Source organism: Phaseolus vulgaris, chromosome 3, assembly GCF_051622355.1.
Source record: "Phaseolus vulgaris cultivar YP4 chromosome 3, ASM5162235v1, whole genome shotgun sequence".
NCBI lineage: Eukaryota > Viridiplantae > Streptophyta > Magnoliopsida > Fabales > Fabaceae > Phaseolus > Phaseolus vulgaris.
The window spans coordinates 36,211,901-36,231,724 of record NC_143500.1 but is presented as its reverse complement, the minus strand read 5'-3'; the positions used below and the strand labels follow the sequence as shown (position 1 = coordinate 36,231,724).

Sequence of the window (19,824 nt, the reverse complement as noted above, 5' to 3'; positions counted from 1 at the left end):
ATGGATGATGAATGTAACATGCCTCTTTGTGAGTTTGAATTGGAGGAAGATGATAATACTGAGAAACAATCTGAAACTGTTGAACCTAGAAAAAAGAAAAGGGATAAGACTAGCACATCTGATTGTTAAAGGTAATTTACTAAGATTGGGGAGGGAAATGATGGAAAAGAAAGGGCAAAGTGCAATAGTTGCAACAAAATATATGTAACTGGTGGAAGAAAATATGGGACTTCTCATTTAAATCGTCATATTATGAAATGTGTTAAAAGAAAATCTGAAGATGTGGGTCAAATGATTTTGGAAATGCATGGAAAGTTGAAGGCAAAAAAAAGATCAAGTTGTACATCGGGAATTGTTGTCTAGTCTAGTTATTAGCCATAATTTGCCTTACAAATTTGTTGAGTATGCCGAACTTAGGACTTGGATAAACTACTTGTGTCCTGATGCAATTATGATTTCTAGAAACACTGTTAAGGTTGATATTGGGAGAATGTATATGAAAGAAAAAATAATGCTTAAGGAATTGCTTGCTTCCATTCCTAGTAGGATATGCTTAACTTCTGATTTGTGGACATCTATTAATACTGGGGGTTTCATATCATTGACTACACATTTTGTTGACCTGAATTGGAAGTTAAATACCAAGCTACTAAACTTTTATCATATACCTCCCCCTCACACAGGTTTTGAGTTGTATAAGAAAATTAATGAATTTTTACAAGATTGGGGACTAGAGAAAAAGGTGTTTTCTATAACTTTGGATAATGCTTCTGCTAATGATGTTCTCCAAAATACTTTAAAAAGTAAACTTATTTTGCAAAATGGTTTGATATGTGGTGGTGAATTCTTTCATGTTCGTTGTTGTGCACACATATTGAATTTAATTGATCAAGAAGGATTAAAGGTGCTTGGTGATGCTTTTGACCAAATTAGAAATAACATCAAATATGTGAAGGATTCGGAAAGTAGAGCGGTGAAATTTAAACAATGCCTTGAAAGGTTTAGTGATATTGATGCATCATTTGGGTTGTGTATTGATGTCCTTACAAGATGGAACTCCACTTGTTTGATGATTAAAATGCTCTTAAATATCAACGTGTTTTTGGAAGCTTGCATTTGGTTGATGAATCTTATAAATATTGCCCTACAGAGGAAGAGTGGGAGAGAGCTGGAAAAATTTGCAAGTTCTTGTTACCCTTTAATGATATCACTAACTTGATTTATGCTATAAGTTATCCTACTTCCAACTTGTATTCTTTACAAGTTTGGAAAATTCAGTGTTTGTTGATGGAAAATGTGAAGGATGAAGATGTACTAATTAAGAACATGACTAAATTGATCATAGTAAAGTTTGAGAAATATTGGGATGAATATAACGTTGTACTTGCATTTGGTGCAATTTTAGACCCAATGATGAAGTTAGAAACATTGAGATTTGCTTTGAAAAAATTGATTCACTTACTTGGGAACTAAAATTGGAAAAGATCAAGGAAAAATTATACAAACTTTTTGCTGAATATTCTACCAAAGGTTTCACAACATCATCAAGTGTTCAAAAGCAAAAGCAAGGACACTCTTCATTCTCATCATCTACGTCTAAACCAAGTATTTTTTTATGTAAGTTACTTACTTTAATAATACTTATTAATGCACTTTAATTCATTTTTTTTAGCAATCCATTATACTAACTTATTACATCATTATAGGAATTAAAAATGTGCAACCTTCAAGTAGCTAATAAAGCTGGAAGGTGGATGATCCAACTTTGGATTTGGACTATTTAGAGCAAATAGATGTGTTAGATTGCTGGAAAAATAATAGTCAACGTTTTTCTGAACTTACTTTAATGGTTAAAGATTCATTGAGCATCCTTATAACCACAATTGCATCATAATCTGCATTTAGCATTGGTTCTCGAATTCTTAACAAGTATAAGAATCGACTTTTGCTTGCAAATGTGGAAGCAATCATTTGTACTTATAGTTGGAAGCATGGATTTTCTGAGGGTAATTCAATTATTTTAATTTATCTTATTTTTATTGTATTATTTTTATGAAAAATTAATTAATTCATTGTCATTGATTTAATGTATGCAGATGACGGAGAAGATTATAATTATAAAAAAATGGATGAAAGTTCTTCTAAGGCGGCATCCAATGTTATTGAAATGGAAGAATATCAATAATGTTTATGTTTATGTTTAATGTTTTGGTATTAGGTATTTTAAATGTTTTGGAAGTGGAAGAATATTGATATTTGATTTTTATCTTAATGTTTAATTTTTTGATGTTTGACTATGTTTGAAATGGAAGAAAAAAAATTCCATGTTTGATAGTAACAAATATATAAGTTCAATTTGACAATTTTTCAAGAGAAAAAGTAAAAAAAAAATTACTCAATTTCTAAAAATAAAAATAAAAATGAATGCGAGATGGCCCACAAATTCGTAGACCAACCCTTATGCGGGGCGAGACGAAAATTCTAGCTCGCAATAACTTTGCAGGGCGAGCCAAGTGCGGGGCTGGCCTATGCGAGGCATGCTGACTCGCTTTGCCACCCTTAGGAAGCAGATGTGCCGCTTGCGTTTTGCAGAGAGGGATTTAGGTTTTCAATTGGACGATTTTTGAAAGGAGAAGAAAGCAAAGCATAGGCGCGTTGCGAATTTGAGGGGATTTGTGTTTTGGATGGGGAGTGCGACTGCGATTTCGCTCGGATGTTGAGGTTTGTTTTTTTTTTCGTTTGATTGGGGTTTATTTGTTTAATTATTTTGGTATATGGTTTTGGTTTTTAGTGTTTAGTGTACTGTTATTTCATTTATTTGTTTGGTATTGTGGTTTTTGAGTTTTGAAGTTTGAATTGGTTTGGATATTTTTTGTTTAGTGTTTTTTGTTTTATTTTTATTTTAGGGGACTGGTTTTGAACTTTTTGTGTGTGTTCTGACTTACTAATGATAGATTTTATTCCATAATTCCTTGCTCATTTTACAAAAATGCCCCTACCATGTAAGCAACCCGACCACGTAAGCCAATTGTATTCTGGTGCAAGGGACAATGGGTTGTCGAAATATCATTTTCGATTACGAGTACCGATTATTTGACAACTAAAATGTTATTGTGTCAGAATACAACTAGCTGAGTTGGCTGGTGAAATAATAAAGAATTAGATTGGGCGAATTTAAAAAGTTGAGCGTTTGAAAGGCTAGGTTTCGCGAAGGATGAAGCATTATGATTTTGAGGGTTCAGGATTGGGTGTTTGTGAAGGAAGCAAAATTATGGGTGTGGTTTTTTGGTGTTTTGTGAAGGAAGAAGAGGTGTCGCTTGCGTTTTTGCAGAGAGCGATTTGGAGGGGTTTAGGTTTTCAATTGGACAGTTTTTTAAGGGAGAAGGAAGCGGAGCAGAGGTGCGTTGCGATTTTGAGGGGATTTGTGTGTTGGATTGGGATTGCGATTGCCATTTTGCTGGGATCTTGAGTTTTTTTTCCGTTAGATTGGGGTTTATAATTTTGATTGTTTTGGTATATGGTTTTGGTTTGATTTGTGTTTTTAGTGTTTAGTGTACTGTTATTTCATTTGTTTCCTAAATTGCTTTTTGATTTTTGAAGTTTGAATTGGTTTGGATTTTGTTGTTGAGTGTTTTCTGCTTTGCGATTTTGGGAGACTAGTTTTGTACTTTTTGTGTGTTCTCACTTATTGGTGATAGATTTTGATCCATCAGGCCTTACTCATTTTACAAAAACACCACTAGCATGTAAGCGAGTTGTATTATGACGCAAGAGGTAATGGATTGTCGTAAAATCATTTTCGATTATGAGTAACGATTATTTGACAACTAAAATGTCATTGCGCTAGAATACAACTGAGTGAGTTGGCTGGTGAAATAATAAAATATTAGATTGTGGGTCCCACTTGCTTAGGTGACAAATTTAAAAAATTGAGCGTTTGAAAGGCTAGGTTTCGCGAATGAAGGAGCATTGTAATTTTGAGGGTTTAGGATTGGGTGTTTGTGAAGGAAGCGAAAGCATATGTACGATTTTTTGGGTGTTTTGCGAAGAAAGCATAGGTGTCACTTGCGTTTTGTAGAGGGATTTGGAGGGATTTAAGTTTTCGATTGGGCAATTTTTGAAGGGAGAAGGCAGTAGAGCATAGGTGCATTGTGATTTTGAGGGGATTTGTGTTTTGGATTGGGAGTGCAATTGCGATTTCGCTTGGGTCTTGAGTTTTTTTTTCTTTCCACTTGATTGGGTTTATTTGTTTGATTGTTTTGGTATATGGTTTTTGTTTGATTTTGGTTTTTTAGTGTTCAGTGTACTGTTTTTTCGTTTATTTGTTTACTATTGTGGTTTTTGAGTTTTGAAGTTTGTATTGGTTTAGATTTTGTTGTTTAGTGTTTTCTGCTTTACAATTTTGGAGACTTGTTTTGAACATTTTGTGTGTTTTGACTTACTGGTGATAGATTTTATTCCATAATGTTTTGCTCATTTTACAAAATTGTTCCTGCCACATAAACGAATTGTATTCTGACACAAGGTTAATGAGTTGTTGAAAAATCATTTTCAATTACTAAATATATTATTATGATACAAATACATTTTTAGTATGACAAGAATCATGCAATTTTATTTTTAGTATACTAATACAAAAGTATCAATTTTCATATAAAGTTCGTTAAATTTAATTATTGAGGGTGTGTTTAAATGTTCATTTATTTGTTATAGATGGACATAAGCACGTCTAATTTTTATTTTATTTTTAAAAATAAAATAATGTGAAATAATATTATTATATTATGTTACTTTGGTAATGTAGACAATATTAGAAAAAGGTTATTACTTTGTAGTGACCAAGTTTGCATTAGATAAGTTAGAACATTGATTGACAAATGTTCTGCATAAATATGAATATTTATTTTATTTTTAAATTGCATGATCAACTAATTTCAAAACTTGTACATATTTGTGAACTCTTTAAACTCATATTCAATGTTAGCATCATCTTCTTTTTGCGAAAGCCTAAACTCACTAGTCGAGATACTTAACAAGCCTAATTACTTAGACAAAAATATCATTCTTCTTTATCATAGTTTGATCAACTTTTAAAATTTTAAATATCAATTGAGATTCTTTAATAAAAGTATCTTATAATGAATTACCTCTATAAAACAACTACTATAACTATATTTGAATTACTTCTATAAAAGAACTACTATAACTATAAAATATAGTTAAACTAATAAATTAGTAATTAATTTATCATGATTATTTAAAATCCTTAAAACAACACATACTAAAAGATAGCTTGTAATATAAAAAGTTATTGTATCAGAGTAACTTTTGAGAGTAAGAGAAACCTATTCTTATCGTGTATCTGACTAATTCTACACAAATGCTATTAAAGTCCAAACTACCTATCTGTATAATTTTTTTAATATCCAAAAACACCTTTAACCCAATAATAGTAGTAGCGTAGTGTCAGTTGGGTCCGATTAGTTAGTCTATAAGATCTTGGCTTAAGGTTAGGGAACTTGTAGTGTCATGGGTCAGATCCAATTAGTTAGTCTTTAAGGTCCCGACCTATGGTTGTTGGGCTTGTGGTGTCATGAGTCAGGTTCTATCAGTTTTAGACTCTTGCGGATATGATTAAAGCCGATCTAGACATAATTTTAACTGATAATAAACATTCAATATAACAATCATATTATTTTCTCCTCATATAATTATAATAGCTTAAATACCGAAAATTGACCTTGAACCGAGAATTAAATTGAAGAAAGACGATAAACATGACTGGATACAAAAGAGGCTGAACAACACAAAAGAGACGTGTATGATCGAAAAAAGACATAACTAAAACTCGGCTAGAAATCTTGTATTTCTGATTAAATTGAATGCTCTAGTTGAGATTCATCATTCTTGACTATAACAAATAGGATACATAAAAATGATTAACCAACCTCCATAAACAAAGAAAAAATAACAAAAAACAAATTTAAATTAGTTATTTATCTCTTTAAAAAAATTTCTTCCAATGACCATGCTTCCTAATGCCATATGATGTCATTTCCTACAACCAAGTTTGTTGTTCTAAAATTTCACACCTTTTCCTTTCATTCTAACCTTGTGTGTCATTATAAAGTTAGCACAAAAAATTCCTTAACATTTTTATTTCTTTAAAGGTATAATTACTTATCGATCCCTACATTTAGGGTCAATATTCAACTTAATACAATGGTTTTTAAGAAAATCAATTTGGTCCCCTTGTTTTTTAAGAAGTACCCAAATTGGTCTTTTTTGTTAACTCACTTCCAACGATGTCAAGTGGTGTTTATGTGGCTGAGATAATTGCTGATGTAGATTGTGAATTAAAAGACAAATAAGATTGGATGTTGTGTGAAGTGGCAAGTGGAGGGGTTTGATAGAGATTAGTAAAGTTTGGGGTTTCTCTCATTCATTAACGTTTTTTGGAGGGTGGTCTATCAACGGATAATAGGGTCGTTTCTGGAGGTGGTTCGATCCTAAGGTGTGTGTTGGAGGTTGTAGTGGAGTTCGGTTTTGTGGATTCGTTGTTGGAAGGAAGAATCTTCTGACACATGCTCAGTATCATCATTTCCACCATCATCATCACATTCCTTCTCATCATGAACAGTCACACCAATACCCTTACCACCACCACCACCTTCCTCACTACCAATAGCCTCAACATCAGGTTCCACACCATCATGCTCACCAATATCCTCATCACCATCATCCTCACCAATATCCTCACCACCATCATCCTCAACATCACCTTCCTCACCAACATCAACATCACCATCAGGTTCCACACCATTAGCATCACCAACATCATACTTACCCTAAACCCGACACTCAAACCTGCCTATGATACAAAGTGTACAAAAAATAAGTGAACTTCAAAAAATGTATTTGCAACTTTCAACATATCTATTGCATCAGCATCATCAACCAGAAGTTGCAATCTATTCTCCAACACTTCACAACCTCCACATGAATACCACACCTCTTGTACTGTTAAAAAACCCATCTCCTTTACAATGTTAACTATTTCAAAGTAACTTCATCTATCACAGTCACATGATCATGTTGATGTATCACCACCAATATATCTCACTCTATCACCATCAAAAAATCTTCCATTATGGTGGACCATAAGGTTAAAAAAAACTTGAGACAAATATGGAGTTTATAAAAGGTATCCCTGTAAAATATACATATGGTCACATATACCAAAAAAATTACAAACCAATCATTCATTTAACTATGTTAGAAAACAAATGTTGGACCACACACAATTTTTTTTAACATGATGAGACCCTACATCATAAAATACTTTGTAAATGTCCCTTTAAAGTAATCAAATACAGAACATAGAACATATAAAATAAAGCAAACAATTAAACAACATTTAAAGACCTCATAATTATTGAACCAACACAGTGTAAATGAAAAAGTTATAACCTTATAAAGGAACAAACACAAAACTGCACCAAATCGCACTTCACACAATCGCTGCACCAAATGACACTTCACATAATCGCTGCATCTCAAACCACCAAACACTAACACTGCACAAAATCACACTTCACTAATGTTAAACTATAACCCCAATTATCCAAACTCACTGGTTGCAATTAAAAAATCCTAACCCCAATCACTCACACATTCAAAAATCCTAACCCCAATGTTCATTTCTTCTAATATGTTAATTTTACCAAAACTATTCATGGCAACATTGCCACATCACTCAACTTGTCCACATCAAGGTTTTCTCGAGTGTACAGCAATCTTAAAATACATCAGTGGAAATCTTAACTAAACTTATCAACTCTATAACTATTGTACGAAGCTTCACATTTTTTTATTATACTAAAAACGAACTTGCATAAAAATTATCGTATAGAAAATAATATTTAATTATATGATTGATTACTGTAATAATACAGCTTACTTGAATAACTTTAAATATAATAAAATTTATGAATTAAAATAATTAAAATCGATGAGATTTAGAGAGAAAAAAGAATTAATATAATGGTATTGTTTGGTGTGTTGAAAAGGAGAAGTGCATCTGGTTTTGTTCCATTGGAAGGAATTGATATGATGGCCAGGTTCATCTCCAAGTCCAAGACGCTGCTTCGTCATTCCCAATCCCCGAAGGTCCTGATTGTGTGCCACCGCCACCGATCTTCGGAAGCCATGAAATCGAAGTGGGGGGAGATGGAAGGGGTGAAGTTGCTGGAAGACCATGCCCACCGTGTTATGATCATGAAGGCCACACCCGATTGGCTTCCCTTTCTCCCCGGTTACTCCTTCTGGGTCCCACCTCCTACCTCCCCTTTTTTCCACAAATTCTCCATCCCCGCTCAACCCTTCTTAATGCAAGGTTCTCTTTTTTCCACTCACTCACTCTTCATCTCAACCAACCCTATTACTCTTTATTCCTTCAATGCTAGATGAAGTTTTTGGGAATGCTATTATTAGAATCTTGTAAATATAGTGACTGTGGATATTATGATTAATTGGATTGATTGTAATTCATCCTATGCTCTCTTGTTTTTCTCTCTCAACAGCTATTGCCACCCCACGAGGGATGGAACTTACTGTGCAACTCAAGGTTATGGAACACACTGAAAACCTGGCGCTCTCTGAAGACGAGGAAGGATGATCATGATGGCAAGTAAGTAATAGTACTGCATGGGTTTGTGTCCGCTTTCAATGATTCAAGTGTTGCTACACAGTTTCAAATGCAGTTATGCAACAGAATTGTCTTTGGATTGGACTTGTTTGAGATCTCGCTGAGACCAAATAGTGAATAGTTTTCAGGGTTGCACCCTTAGCTCGATGAGAGAGGATTGGGTGCAAAAAAACTAAGCTGTTTGAAGATCATGGAGCTTGCTTGCATAGAAGACAGTGCATGTAAATGGAAATTCCTGCACAGGTGAAGTTCTACTGGTTGCTTTGGGATTAACTCTTCTCACGTTTTTTGGTCTCTTTTTTTTGTATATAGTTTGGGTCCTGACCAAGCACTTAAAGTAACCAGTTTGTGTAGAATTTTTTCAATGGTGTCATGTTGAACCTTTTACATTGGATGATGTATGTATTTGTGTAACTAATAAAGCAAAAGCTTCTTTAAGCATTCCTCTGAATGATTCAAACACCTTCTCAATTCAATGAATATGTTTATTCATGTATATATAACTGCAGTAGACTTTTATAAAGGGGTAAAAGTTTAGCACTGTTGCTCTAGTTGCTTGATTACTATTATAGAATTGCCTAGTTTCTATTGAGTTCTATAATTAAAGCGTTGATTTCCCATTGAAAGGCTGAAGAGCATTCCATCATAGAAGCTGACTTGCATTTTGTCGCTATTGTACGTGAAAAGGGTTGATTTATGTTTATGTCAAGAAAAGAGAGAGATTATTCATAGATCTATTCAATTCAAATTATACCAAAAAGAGTGCTAGAATTTTGAAGATTAAAAAATGTCTTAGAAGACTTGGGAAGGATCGGTAGGACTTATAAATTTGTTTAGTGTTGCCAGCCTTGCTGGTAACTTTGTCAAATCCTCTAATATGATTTAGGATTTGGATGCTCTCGTGGTGTTATAATTGAAAAAGTTGGGATATTGATCCAACAATTTATACAATATTTTTCTCTTTATTTCTCTCCACCATCATTCATAATCACATTCCATACTTCTCTCTTCTCTCATTCTCTCTCTGTCATAAAGTTTGATGAGCAAAGAACATTATTCTAATTGAGAAGAGATACATGCAACTTTAATTTTGGCATGAACTCACCACGATGAGTCTTAAGATGTTCGAATTACATTCAGAAGAGATTTTAAATGTAACTGATAGATCTTGGTTAACCGTTCTTGTATTTGACTCGAGAGCCATTTGATATTGTGGAAAGAGTCTAGTGTGAATTCTAAACTAAAAACTCAACTTCAAATATTCAAAGGCATACATCCGTGCAGGATCCTAAATTATTAATGTTGAATTTTAGAACATGCTTGCTGAGAGGTAAAAAAATTGTATAAGTTTAACTTTCTAATTCTTCAGTTCGATTTTACTTTTTAATCTACTCTTATTATCTTGATCACTTGTTATTTCTTTAGTTTGGTTTGCGGGACATGAATTTCCAAGTGAAAACCAGTTCTGGTTCTGCACAAATTCACAATTCATGTCAATGTCATTTGTATTTGTTCAGTTAGTTGACATTTTCAAGGGGCACAGTAAACACAGTAAACCTTAAAACCTGACACCGGGCATACGTGGTAAAGGTATATTGCTAGTAGTAGAAGAATTTTTTTGGGGTTATATTACGGGTTATATCCTTTGTGTGGGATTAATTCTCCCTAGAGCATCTGTGACCCTGATTTTTAAGTTCTCCGAATGGGCTAGAACTGCAAGTACAGTACAGTCACGTTGACTTCAGTTTTCCAGATTGTTCTGATAAGAAAGATAAATGAATCATTAAACTTGGAATAATAGTAGTCAATTAGATGTGTTTACTGTCTTGGTTTCTCAGTTGGAATAATAATCAATGAGGCGTGTTTTCTGTCTAGATTACCCAGTTCCAAACTTTGGACTATCGCTCGGGCAACTTTAATTTTCAAACGCACCTTTTGATTCAACTTGAAAGGGTGTACCCTAGAATGGCTTACGGAAAATGAATCATTGATAGTTACAGATAAAAATATATGTCACATACAATGACCAACGATGAATGCAATTTTCATTAAGAAAGTTAGTGTTTTCTACTTAACAAAGAATACATCCTTTTTGGGCAAGGGATTGAGGGAAAAAAGGAGGATTAAGTAGAAGAGAAGCTGGACTCTACATTAAATGGTAGTTTCCCTGATGATTCATGGAATTATAAGCATAGGTGGGCACGGGTAAGGGATCATCAAATGGATTAGAAGAACCCATGACTGGCATTTGTTGATGGTATTGAGTCTGTGGGTACTGGTAAGGGACCATCATCATGTTATGTTGTTGCTGTTGCTGAGGCATGAATGCCATTTGCACATTGGCTGGAGGTGGTATGTTGTTGGACATTGCAAATGGATCTTGCTGATTATGATGATTGAATGGATTATGTGTATCCATATCCCCATATCCATAGCCCGCATTTCGGAGTTGAAGTTGTCTCCTAGCATTTTCATCTTCATACAAACTGTCTAGTAATAGATTGTCAAACCCACCAGCCTGACTCAACAAACAAGGGAGAAAAGAACAATAGTGTTGTTAGCTTTTAGATTCAAAGGACAAACCATAGCCTCATTTAGCGGTAGATGGAAAACACTACAAATTATTCTTAATATGACATTGAATGGGGTGTATACATGTATTGGCCATTTCAAGCAGACCTCTGCTGTTATTGGCGTGTGTGAAATTGTACCTATAGCCAACATCTGTGAGATGAATGTCACAATAATAGTTTTGGGCCGCATTCGTTGTAGTGTGTGCCCGTAACATGTTCATATTGATTGGTATGTCTCTTATGTACATATGAGCTACTAAGTATGACAAGCAGGTAAAAACTGACCATTTTGCGAACTGGCGCTTGGCTTGTATGGGTACTTGGTGTTGTAACCAGTGCAAGTTCCCAACCAGAAGTTCCATTTATGTTAGCCAAAGCAAGATTGCTTGAGTTATTTCCTACATAAAATCGCAGAGTCTTAGAATTGAATCGATCATACAACAAGGATGGTTAGCTAACTGATGGACACGATTGAGGTTTTTTTTATTAATACAAGTTTGTTTTGATCCAGGCCTGGTAATGATTTATCAGACTGACTACGTGAGCAAGGAATGGCAATGGCACAGGTATCCCCTATGGTTTTAGATGAAATCATCTCCCATTTCTCCAATTAGCTTTGTGGAATAAAACAAAAGAGAAGTCTTTCATCTCTCATTTCTCCAATTATGCATGCAGTATAGAGTTAACGTCGTTAATTATCAACCACTCTTACCTCCGGGTGGAACAATTGCTAGCGCCAAAGCATTGCTTTCTTCTAGTTCCTGGGCTTTTGGATTTATTTCGTTTAGACCCTGCAAAGGTGACAGATATGTTATATATTCCGTCAAACCAACACCTCAAACATTTATACGATTCACATAAACAAAAACACACCAGCAAATCATCAGTAGAATCAGTTGATATCAAAGGAGGAAGTTCCACTTCCTCCTTCTGGGGCTCTGCTTCATCTTTATCGACCAGTTCTTCCTCTTTGTCTTCTTCATCTGGTTTTTCATTTGCTTGAGCCTCTTCGGGTTCTTTGGGTTCTGCTTCCTTTTTAGGTGATTGATCATTTTCGTGATATTCCTGATGTTGCATGACATTTATTAACGAACCATAACATGCGAATACGTTGTGGGCGTACACGGATGTTTTAAGAACAATTGACATTGGACCACTTTTAAGAAAACAAATAGCCCTTTTGCCCATTAGAGTGGTTTCTCCCGGATACCATTAACAATAAATGCAGAAACTTTAATCGAAATATGCCATAACTAGAACCAGAACATAGATGCAAAGTTGTTGAGTGATATTTAATAATGAAATGAAGTTATCGTGGTCAATCTCCACTTCTCCATATCAATCGGTGTGGGAAAATTGACTCCAGAACCCAATGCAGAACATACAACGAGTCTTAAAGCTATTCTATCAATTGCTAAGTTGTTTTAGAGTAATTGACTCTACATTTTATTCTACACTCTACACATAAGAAAGTAAAAGTTCTTTGGGTCGTTCTAAAAGTCATTATGGTCCTCCACTCTCTGACGAAATGGCTTAAACTTCATTTGCCATATCGCATGTAATAACTCCTTTATTAGTTTAGAAAGTCAAGCATATTGGTTCGTGGAAGTTCATACAAAAAGCGCATATAAGGCACGGGCTTTCTCGAATAAATTAGGATACCACTTTTTCTTACCAGTCTATTAGATGCATTCAAGGGTGCTTCTCTAACGTATTCTTCCATCGTGGCAAGAAAAGAACCAGGTGGCTGTTTATTAGGGGAAAGATCGCAGTGAGAAACTGTATACGATATCAAAATAAATATTGTTATTAATGAGCAAGAACCTGTCTCAAGATTGGAAATTGAAAATTCCTAGCAAGGTCCAATCTCTTGCAGTATTCATAGAATTCAGCAAGATTATCAGCCTGCACAGTTAGAATGATCATCAATTCAACACGTATGACCCATCAGAAACCACATTGAGAACAAGAAACAGTTCAAATTGAACAACAAAAGGAATGGATCTGAAGGAAAGGAAAACACTATTGTAAACCTGTTGGCTAGCTCTTTTATAAATATGTAACGCCTTGATTGCATCATATCTTGGCATATCAAAGAACTGAAACTTTCATTTGTTAGTACAGTTTAAAATTTACGAGTTAAACTGAAATAACATGTTAAACTGAAGTAGACGTTACCACATCCACAAGATTTATAATTCCATCATTCAGGGCACAATATATTTTGAAGCTCTCTTTCAATACCTGAAAGATGTTTTCAGAAGCGGAAAAGTAAAGTTAGACAACAAGTCCTCTCAGTGAATGGATTTCTAGAAGCGAAGAAATTTAAAATGTTTCCTTTTTGTGTGTTAGGATTGGATTCCTCTGAAATGAATTGCTTAACTTCGGGAAAAAAAAAGTGCCAACCGTTAACAAAAGAAAAATTAAAAGTAGATTTTAACAATCCATTATTTGTCATAATAATATTAACCTTGATTGTTTACGAATTGAAAAGTCTCACTTCTGTCTCTGAAATGAGAGCTTATTTTAAAAAAGTAATTTTTTTTATGAAAGTGAGACAGAACATAAGGATGAATCAGGCATAAACACTTTTGTCTTGTATGAAATCAATCCATGAGTATAGCAGCCGTTCCGGTGTCTAACACCTAAGCTCATCTTTATTATAACGATCATTATTCTATGAGATTTTAATTTTATTTTTATGCATTTCACTCTCTTACATCACACTACCTTTTTGCAACTTTTATTTCAATGTAACCATGCTATGAGACTCAAACTCTAATTAATATTTTATTTAGTTGTTAGTAGAAATATATGTTTCTAAGTAAAAAATATTTGTTTATTTTTATGATCTAAGTAAGATCTTATTAACCTAACTTAAAAATTTATGATCCTATGTATGAAGCTTATAATGAAGATATATTCTTCTAACTTGAGTGCGGAAGTCATTGGTTAATTGAGTGCTATTGAAGGTTATTGGTATCATTATCAAATATTATATGGACGTAATTCTAAAATCCAAAATCTCTTTGGTTTGCAAAATATCATTTGCAAGGATATTTTATTTGTTTTCTCTTTAGGAGCTAAATTTATTTGAAATACTGTATGACATTAAATGTAAATATTTGTTTCAAAAAGAGATTCAAATTTTAGTTCACTACATTCAGTGAACTAGTTTTTTTAGTTAGACCAACCTCATGTGATCATTTTACATACAATTTTGCACTATAACATGTTGGACTAATTTTATTCAGTTATACAATTGATACAAGACATATTATTACATAATGCTTAAAAGGGCTATTGTGTGAAAAGTACGAAAATTAAACAAGCATACCAATGCCAGTGCATACTGTATTAGATAATTGCTGAGAGCCAAACCTTCAGGCTGCAGGATATTAAAGAAAATTAAATGTTATTATCTATCTGAGGGAAATAAAATGCAATCATTTCAATGGCAAGAGATACATTCAGAGCATGAAGATACCAAATCAAAGTTTTCTGCACAAATTCTTACCTGACAACCAACTAAGCGGTATAGAAGTTGCTGCAGCGCAGGCAGCTGCTCCAATAGCCCTTCACTAGTCAACGACCGTGTTCTGCTGTGTCCCTGTCAAAGCTAAAAGTTACTAATTTTCTAAATGTAGTAATGAAAGCCGCATGGAACAATTAATGTGTGAATAAAATTGAAAGGCAAAGAACCACCTTGGTTATAACCGGTGATGGTTTTGTTAAACGCTCAGACTCGATGTCATATTTAAGGATTCTAAAACATTCAAGCCTTTCTTCTAAGAATAGTGCATAGGTTCGAACCCATGCAGAACAGTCCCAAGCTGTATTGAGAAATATAGTTAATAAGCATAAAATGAAAGAAAATTCAGATAACAAGAGGGTCTCACTGATCTATCTACCTTGAGGACTCGAGTCATCTTTGAAATTGGATATTTGAAGAAAACGTCCCCTGCGCGCATAGTTTATGAGGTCTTCTTTGAAAGTAGGATCACCCTCTCTCAGTATTCTATGAATAACAATCAATGTCTTTACTGCAACCTGTCATGTAACATGTCCTTATTCAGTTAAAAGCAACGTCAACAAAGTTTGCAAAAATTGTCGTCATCGACCATAACAACATTCTTTATCAACACAGTTTGCAGAAATCAAGCATAACAACATCTTTATCAACACAGTTAAAACACATCATTTTACCATATACGTACAAGAAAAACAAAATGAGCACTGATTGTTTATTATATGTTCTGATGCTAAGTACTTTTATTTTAAATGCACCGTTCGAATCCTTCCTTCTCCATTTTATGTCATGAAAATCTGAAACGTAAATTGAAATGATCGAAACCACGTTTTCAAATTTTATCCAAACACAGTCTTAGCTGTTGATGCATTCAGACAGTTACAGAGAGGACTTACAATCCAATTCCGGGTCTTTGCAAGCCTCCTAGCAAGTGTGTGTATGCAGTAAGCCACATCTGCCCGTGGTTGGTGTGCTGAAGTTGCATAGAATATCTCTGCAAAGAAGAGATAAATTTCACATTCTGGCATTACGGTAACGATCTCATTTCTAATTTCTTTCAATGCAAGAAACAAGATCTATGGAATTAAACCAAACATAATGCATTGAAAAATAATGATTCAAACCCCGATGACACTAATCTCACGATGAAAATAGAAAAAAAAAAAGGCATAATTTTCATTTTCAACAAAATCTGAGAACTCACTTCTAACATGACGTTCTTTTGGAGGATATTCTACGTGACTGGTAGCCTTCACAATAGCAATATCCAAATCCTTACATAAAAAAATAACAAGATCAAGATAGAGAAAAGCTGAGAAATGAAATCAATTGAGATAGAGGATTAATCGGCAGAAAAATGTAGAAAAGAATGAAAATTGATTGATGAAAAGTTAGAAAGAGATATGAAAAAATGAACCTTGTATTCGCTATTGACCTTGGCTAGGCCAACCTTGGTAGAGTCTTTGAGAGCACCGTAGGCCTTTCTTAAGCTCCGGAACGTTCCCATTCATCAAAGAATAGAATTTGATGGAAAGAGAAGGAAGAAGAGGAGCCACGATTTCCCTCCTCCTTCTTCTTCTTCTTCTTCTTTCTCACTGTGTCATGTGTTCCAACTTCCAAAGACAAAAAGAAGGAACCAACGACCAAAGGGTATTTTGGTAGTTTCGGCTCTTCAGAAACTTAACTGATTTATGGAAATATTTGACCACAGTTTGTGAATAGTATTCATTTTCAATAAAACAGAAAAAGCAGGGTTCCGTTTTGCTTTAAGCATAAAAAAATAAAAATAAAAAACAAAATGTTTAGTCTTTTGAATATTTACAGGTGGGATCCAACTATGCCTTCGGGGTCTCATTTTTTTTATTCCTATTGCATATAGAGTTTAATTTCTCGAGTAACCTTTTATGGATCCTCTTAACTTTCTTACTATCTTAAAAAAAAAAAAATTAATAAAAAGTTATGTATTTAATGTTTTATAAAAAAGTTTAAATATGTTTTTATTCTTTATTATAATACGAATTCAAACTTTATTCAGGTACTTATAACATTAAAATATTGAAATCAATTATTCTATACGTGAAGGACTCATTCTAACCATTTTCAATTATTCTACTACAAATTAAAAATATTTGATAGATTAAAGTTTAAACCAATAAAAAAATAATTTCGTATTATAATATAAGCACAACAAATATATTTAACTTTTATAAAAATAAAATTTATTCAATACTTGACTTACCAAGAAAGCAGGTATGTTGTAGAAAAAAAATTAGTTATTTTAATTTTTATTACCAAAATTGTTAACAGTGATTTGTAAATAAATAGTGTGCTGAGAGAGCTACACTTTCAATTTCTTTTGTATTAAAGTTGGGTAATATATTTAAAATGTGAGCTGTAGAATTAGTTTCACCAAATCGGTTAACCCGTTTAATTCATCATTTTAGGTGGACTGAATAGAATGTTCAAACTCCTCAATTTTGTTTTTGTTTCATTTTATCACACACAAAATGAATTAGGGTTGGATCAATAATTTTAATTTTTAATATTATATAAATAATAAAGAATGGTGTAAACTTTTGAGTTTCTATTCCATTGTTAGTATAGAAGTAATATTGTGTGTAGTACCTAATGTTTGTGTTTAGAGAATTTCTTAGAAGGTTATTTTTTTTTATATTAGAATTTTATGTAAGAATTTAGACGATAAGAAAATGTTTTTTTTATAAGCTCGAGTTCCTTCTGGGTTTCTTTTAGAGTGACTTCTCTGTCTTCTGTTTTCGGTCTTTTCGACCTTCAGGTCTCGTGGTTTTCCAATCAATCATTTTGCTTATGCCGAGTGATTGTGGGGAGAACTTACAATCTATTCTCTATTGTTTATACCTTTTAATTAGATTCTTATTGTCATGAACTCGTTTGTTAGACTCAAAAGCGGATTCAATTACACCTTAGTCATGCTTTATAGATAAAATGACTTAACATTGATTAAATGACGTTTTAAAGATTTTATTTGGACTTAAGTTAATCCATAGACTGTGGGTCATTCAACAATCAACAGAAAGATTTTGAAATATGATAAAGAAGTATGATGAAGAAGGTGTTGTTGATTTTTGTTCTCGACTTTCTACCCTAATTTGTAGGTCATGCATGTTATGTTTTCTAAGGAATGAAGATTTTGACTTCAAGAGTAATTTGAGATGATTAATAGTTAGAACTTCATCTTAAATTGAAAATGATAAAAATCCCTTTCAAAGTTATATATATATATATATATATATATATATATATATATATATATATATATATATATATATATATATATATATATATATATATATATATATATATATATATATATACACGCTAAATTTAAGTGAGATTATTATGGAATCATAAACTTGAGATAGTAAATTTGGGTTGCATGTGAACATATTTGATAAATAGTGCAGTAACAATTGGATTTTGAATTGAAATTAAGAGTTATTCTATTTTATTTATCTTATTGTCTTAGTAATGTCAAGTAGTTTGAATTATTGTGTGAAGAAAAAACTTAACTTGAATGGAGTTTGATAGTTAACAAGTTGGTTATCTTGTTTTAGGAGTCCAAGAAAATGTTTGAATTTGTATAGTTAGATCATTTTTGTCCACAAAAAGTTTTGTAACTGAAATCTTTTGGGTGAGAATGCATTAGGTCTAGGAAAAATTAGTGTTTAATACTCAAATTTCGCTAAATATATTTAAAAAATAAGATCTTAAATTTTAGCATTTGTTTATATGGTTTAAATATATTGTTGCATATTTTTTTTATAATTATATGAATATTTGTGTGTATTATATAATTTTAATTAATTTATTCAAGAAAAAAATGACTATATTGGTTGATAATATATATACAATTATATTATGGTAGGATGATTGTATGCATTTACCATTTTTATTTATTTATTAAAATTCATGAACTATAATGAAAAACAGCATAAAACTAAAAAAAACAGAAACAAAAACATGGATTTAGAGTAAATTCATGCGAAATAAAATAAAATAAACTCCTAAGAATAACTAAAATAACTATATTAAAAAAGGAAAAAAAATAAGAAGTCAAGAAAATAAAAATTATCTAATGTGTAGCTCTCAAAAAAGATAACAAAGAGAATAAGATTTTTTTAGGATATATTATTTTACCAAAGACCAATAGATTTAAAGTCCATAGAGCATAAGAAAATCTAAATAAAATACACAATTCTGACTGTTACAAAAAAAATAAAATCTGAAGTCAGTCTTAACTTATTTTGATTTGTATGAAATAACAAACATTAAGCAAAAACAGCAAAAAAAGAAGACATGCAATTGTAAAATACACATTAAACTAATATTAGTATCATTTTTGTAACAACACATCTGAGATTACTAGAGCAATGTTATCATCTTTTTTTAATACAATATCAGGTAAAATGTTCTACATGAAAGTAAACATTAATATATAATAACAATGTCTCAGTATAATAGTTACACTAAAACCACAAGTTTTGAGACATTAAATATCTTTATTTTAAAATAAGAAGTTTAAATTATGAATTAAAAAGAATAAATTGATGAAAAATTTAATTTAGATTATGATGTGAAATGTGGTCCTTATTCTTGCTGCGGAATAACTAAATTTTTGCCAAGTGTCATGTTGTTGATTAAAACAATTTTTTTTTTTTTGTTTTTTGTTTTTCCTTTTTTCCCAACTTACTAGGAATGTTGGATTATTTGCATAGTGAAGAACAAAAAATTGAGTTTAATTTAATATTCATTTGCAAGTACATTCGGGATAGTTAGAGTTGGTCTTTCAATTAAAAGTCAATAACTAATATGCTAAAACTATAAAGAGATTGACCTCTCTCAATAAATATTTTTTTTTATCATATGAGAAACAAAATTATCAATAATGTTATACATTGTAGTAGGATAAATTTAATATCTTTATATTTAAATTCTGTATAAATATATTTTAACTATAGGTTTTTGTAAGGTAAATT

The 19,824-nt window shown here is 32.3% G+C and overlaps 2 protein-coding genes and 1 pseudogene across 4 annotated transcripts; 2 read left to right on the top strand and 1 right to left on the bottom strand.

Annotated features, from left to right (window-relative positions):
• On the top strand, nt 1-1,738 carry LOC150028823 (zinc finger BED domain-containing protein RICESLEEPER 3-like; annotated as a pseudogene).
• A 6,301-nt stretch (nt 1,739-8,039) lies between these two features.
• On the top strand, nt 8,040-9,205 carry LOC137807257 (uncharacterized). 3 transcript variants are annotated; one of them, XM_068607778.2, is made up of 3 exons: nt 8,040-8,395; nt 8,583-8,689; nt 8,822-9,205. In XM_068607778.2, exons 1-2 carry the CDS (start codon nt 8,044-8,046, stop codon nt 8,675-8,677), a joined length of 447 nt encoding a protein of 148 aa, XP_068463879.1. In that variant the 5' UTR covers nt 8,040-8,043; the 3' UTR covers nt 8,678-8,689; nt 8,822-9,205. The 3 variants fall into 3 exon arrangements, with proteins under 3 accessions (XP_068463879.1, XP_068463878.2, XP_068463880.2); XM_068607777.2 differs by having other exon boundaries at nt 8,050-8,395; nt 8,829-9,205; XM_068607779.2 differs by having other exon boundaries at nt 8,058-8,395; nt 8,836-9,205.
• A 1,525-nt stretch (nt 9,206-10,730) lies between these two features.
• Nucleotides 10,731-16,518, bottom strand: LOC137807256 (putative clathrin assembly protein At5g57200). Its single transcript, XM_068607776.1, has 15 exons — nt 16,227-16,518; nt 16,014-16,083; nt 15,706-15,803; nt 15,192-15,330; nt 14,986-15,113; nt 14,798-14,890; nt 14,618-14,668; nt 13,459-13,524; nt 13,314-13,379; nt 13,105-13,185; nt 12,956-13,027; nt 12,154-12,345; nt 11,993-12,071; nt 11,566-11,678; nt 10,731-11,225 (listed from the first exon to the last, which is right to left on the bottom strand). The coding sequence occupies exons 1-15, from the start codon at nt 16,314-16,316 to the stop codon at nt 10,854-10,856; spliced, it is 1,710 nt and encodes a 569-aa protein (XP_068463877.1). The 5' UTR covers nt 16,317-16,518; the 3' UTR covers nt 10,731-10,853.
• Between the last annotated feature and the right edge of the window lie 3,306 nt (nt 16,519-19,824).

Bases quoted from the DNA above. Each gene is read 5' to 3' on its own strand.
- LOC137807257 (XM_068607778.2), top strand. From the start codon at position 8,044: ATGGTATTGTTTGGTGTGTTGAAAAGGAGAAGTGCATCTGGTTTTGTT. The intron at 8,396-8,582 runs GTTCTCTTTTTT...CTCTCTCAACAG, and splicing joins TCAACCCTTCTTAATGCAAG to CTATTGCCACCCCACGAGGG.
- LOC137807256 (XM_068607776.1), bottom strand. From the start codon at position 16,316: ATGGGAACGTTCCGGAGCTTAAGAAAGGCCTACGGTGCTCTCAAAGAC. The intron at 13,028-13,104 runs GTTCTTGCTCAT...CCTAATAAACAG, and splicing joins AATTTCCAATCTTGAGACAG to CCACCTGGTTCTTTTCTTGC. The intron at 12,346-12,955 runs GTAAGAAAAAGT...ATGCAACATCAG, and splicing joins TGAATGCATCTAATAGACTG to GAATATCACGAAAATGATCA.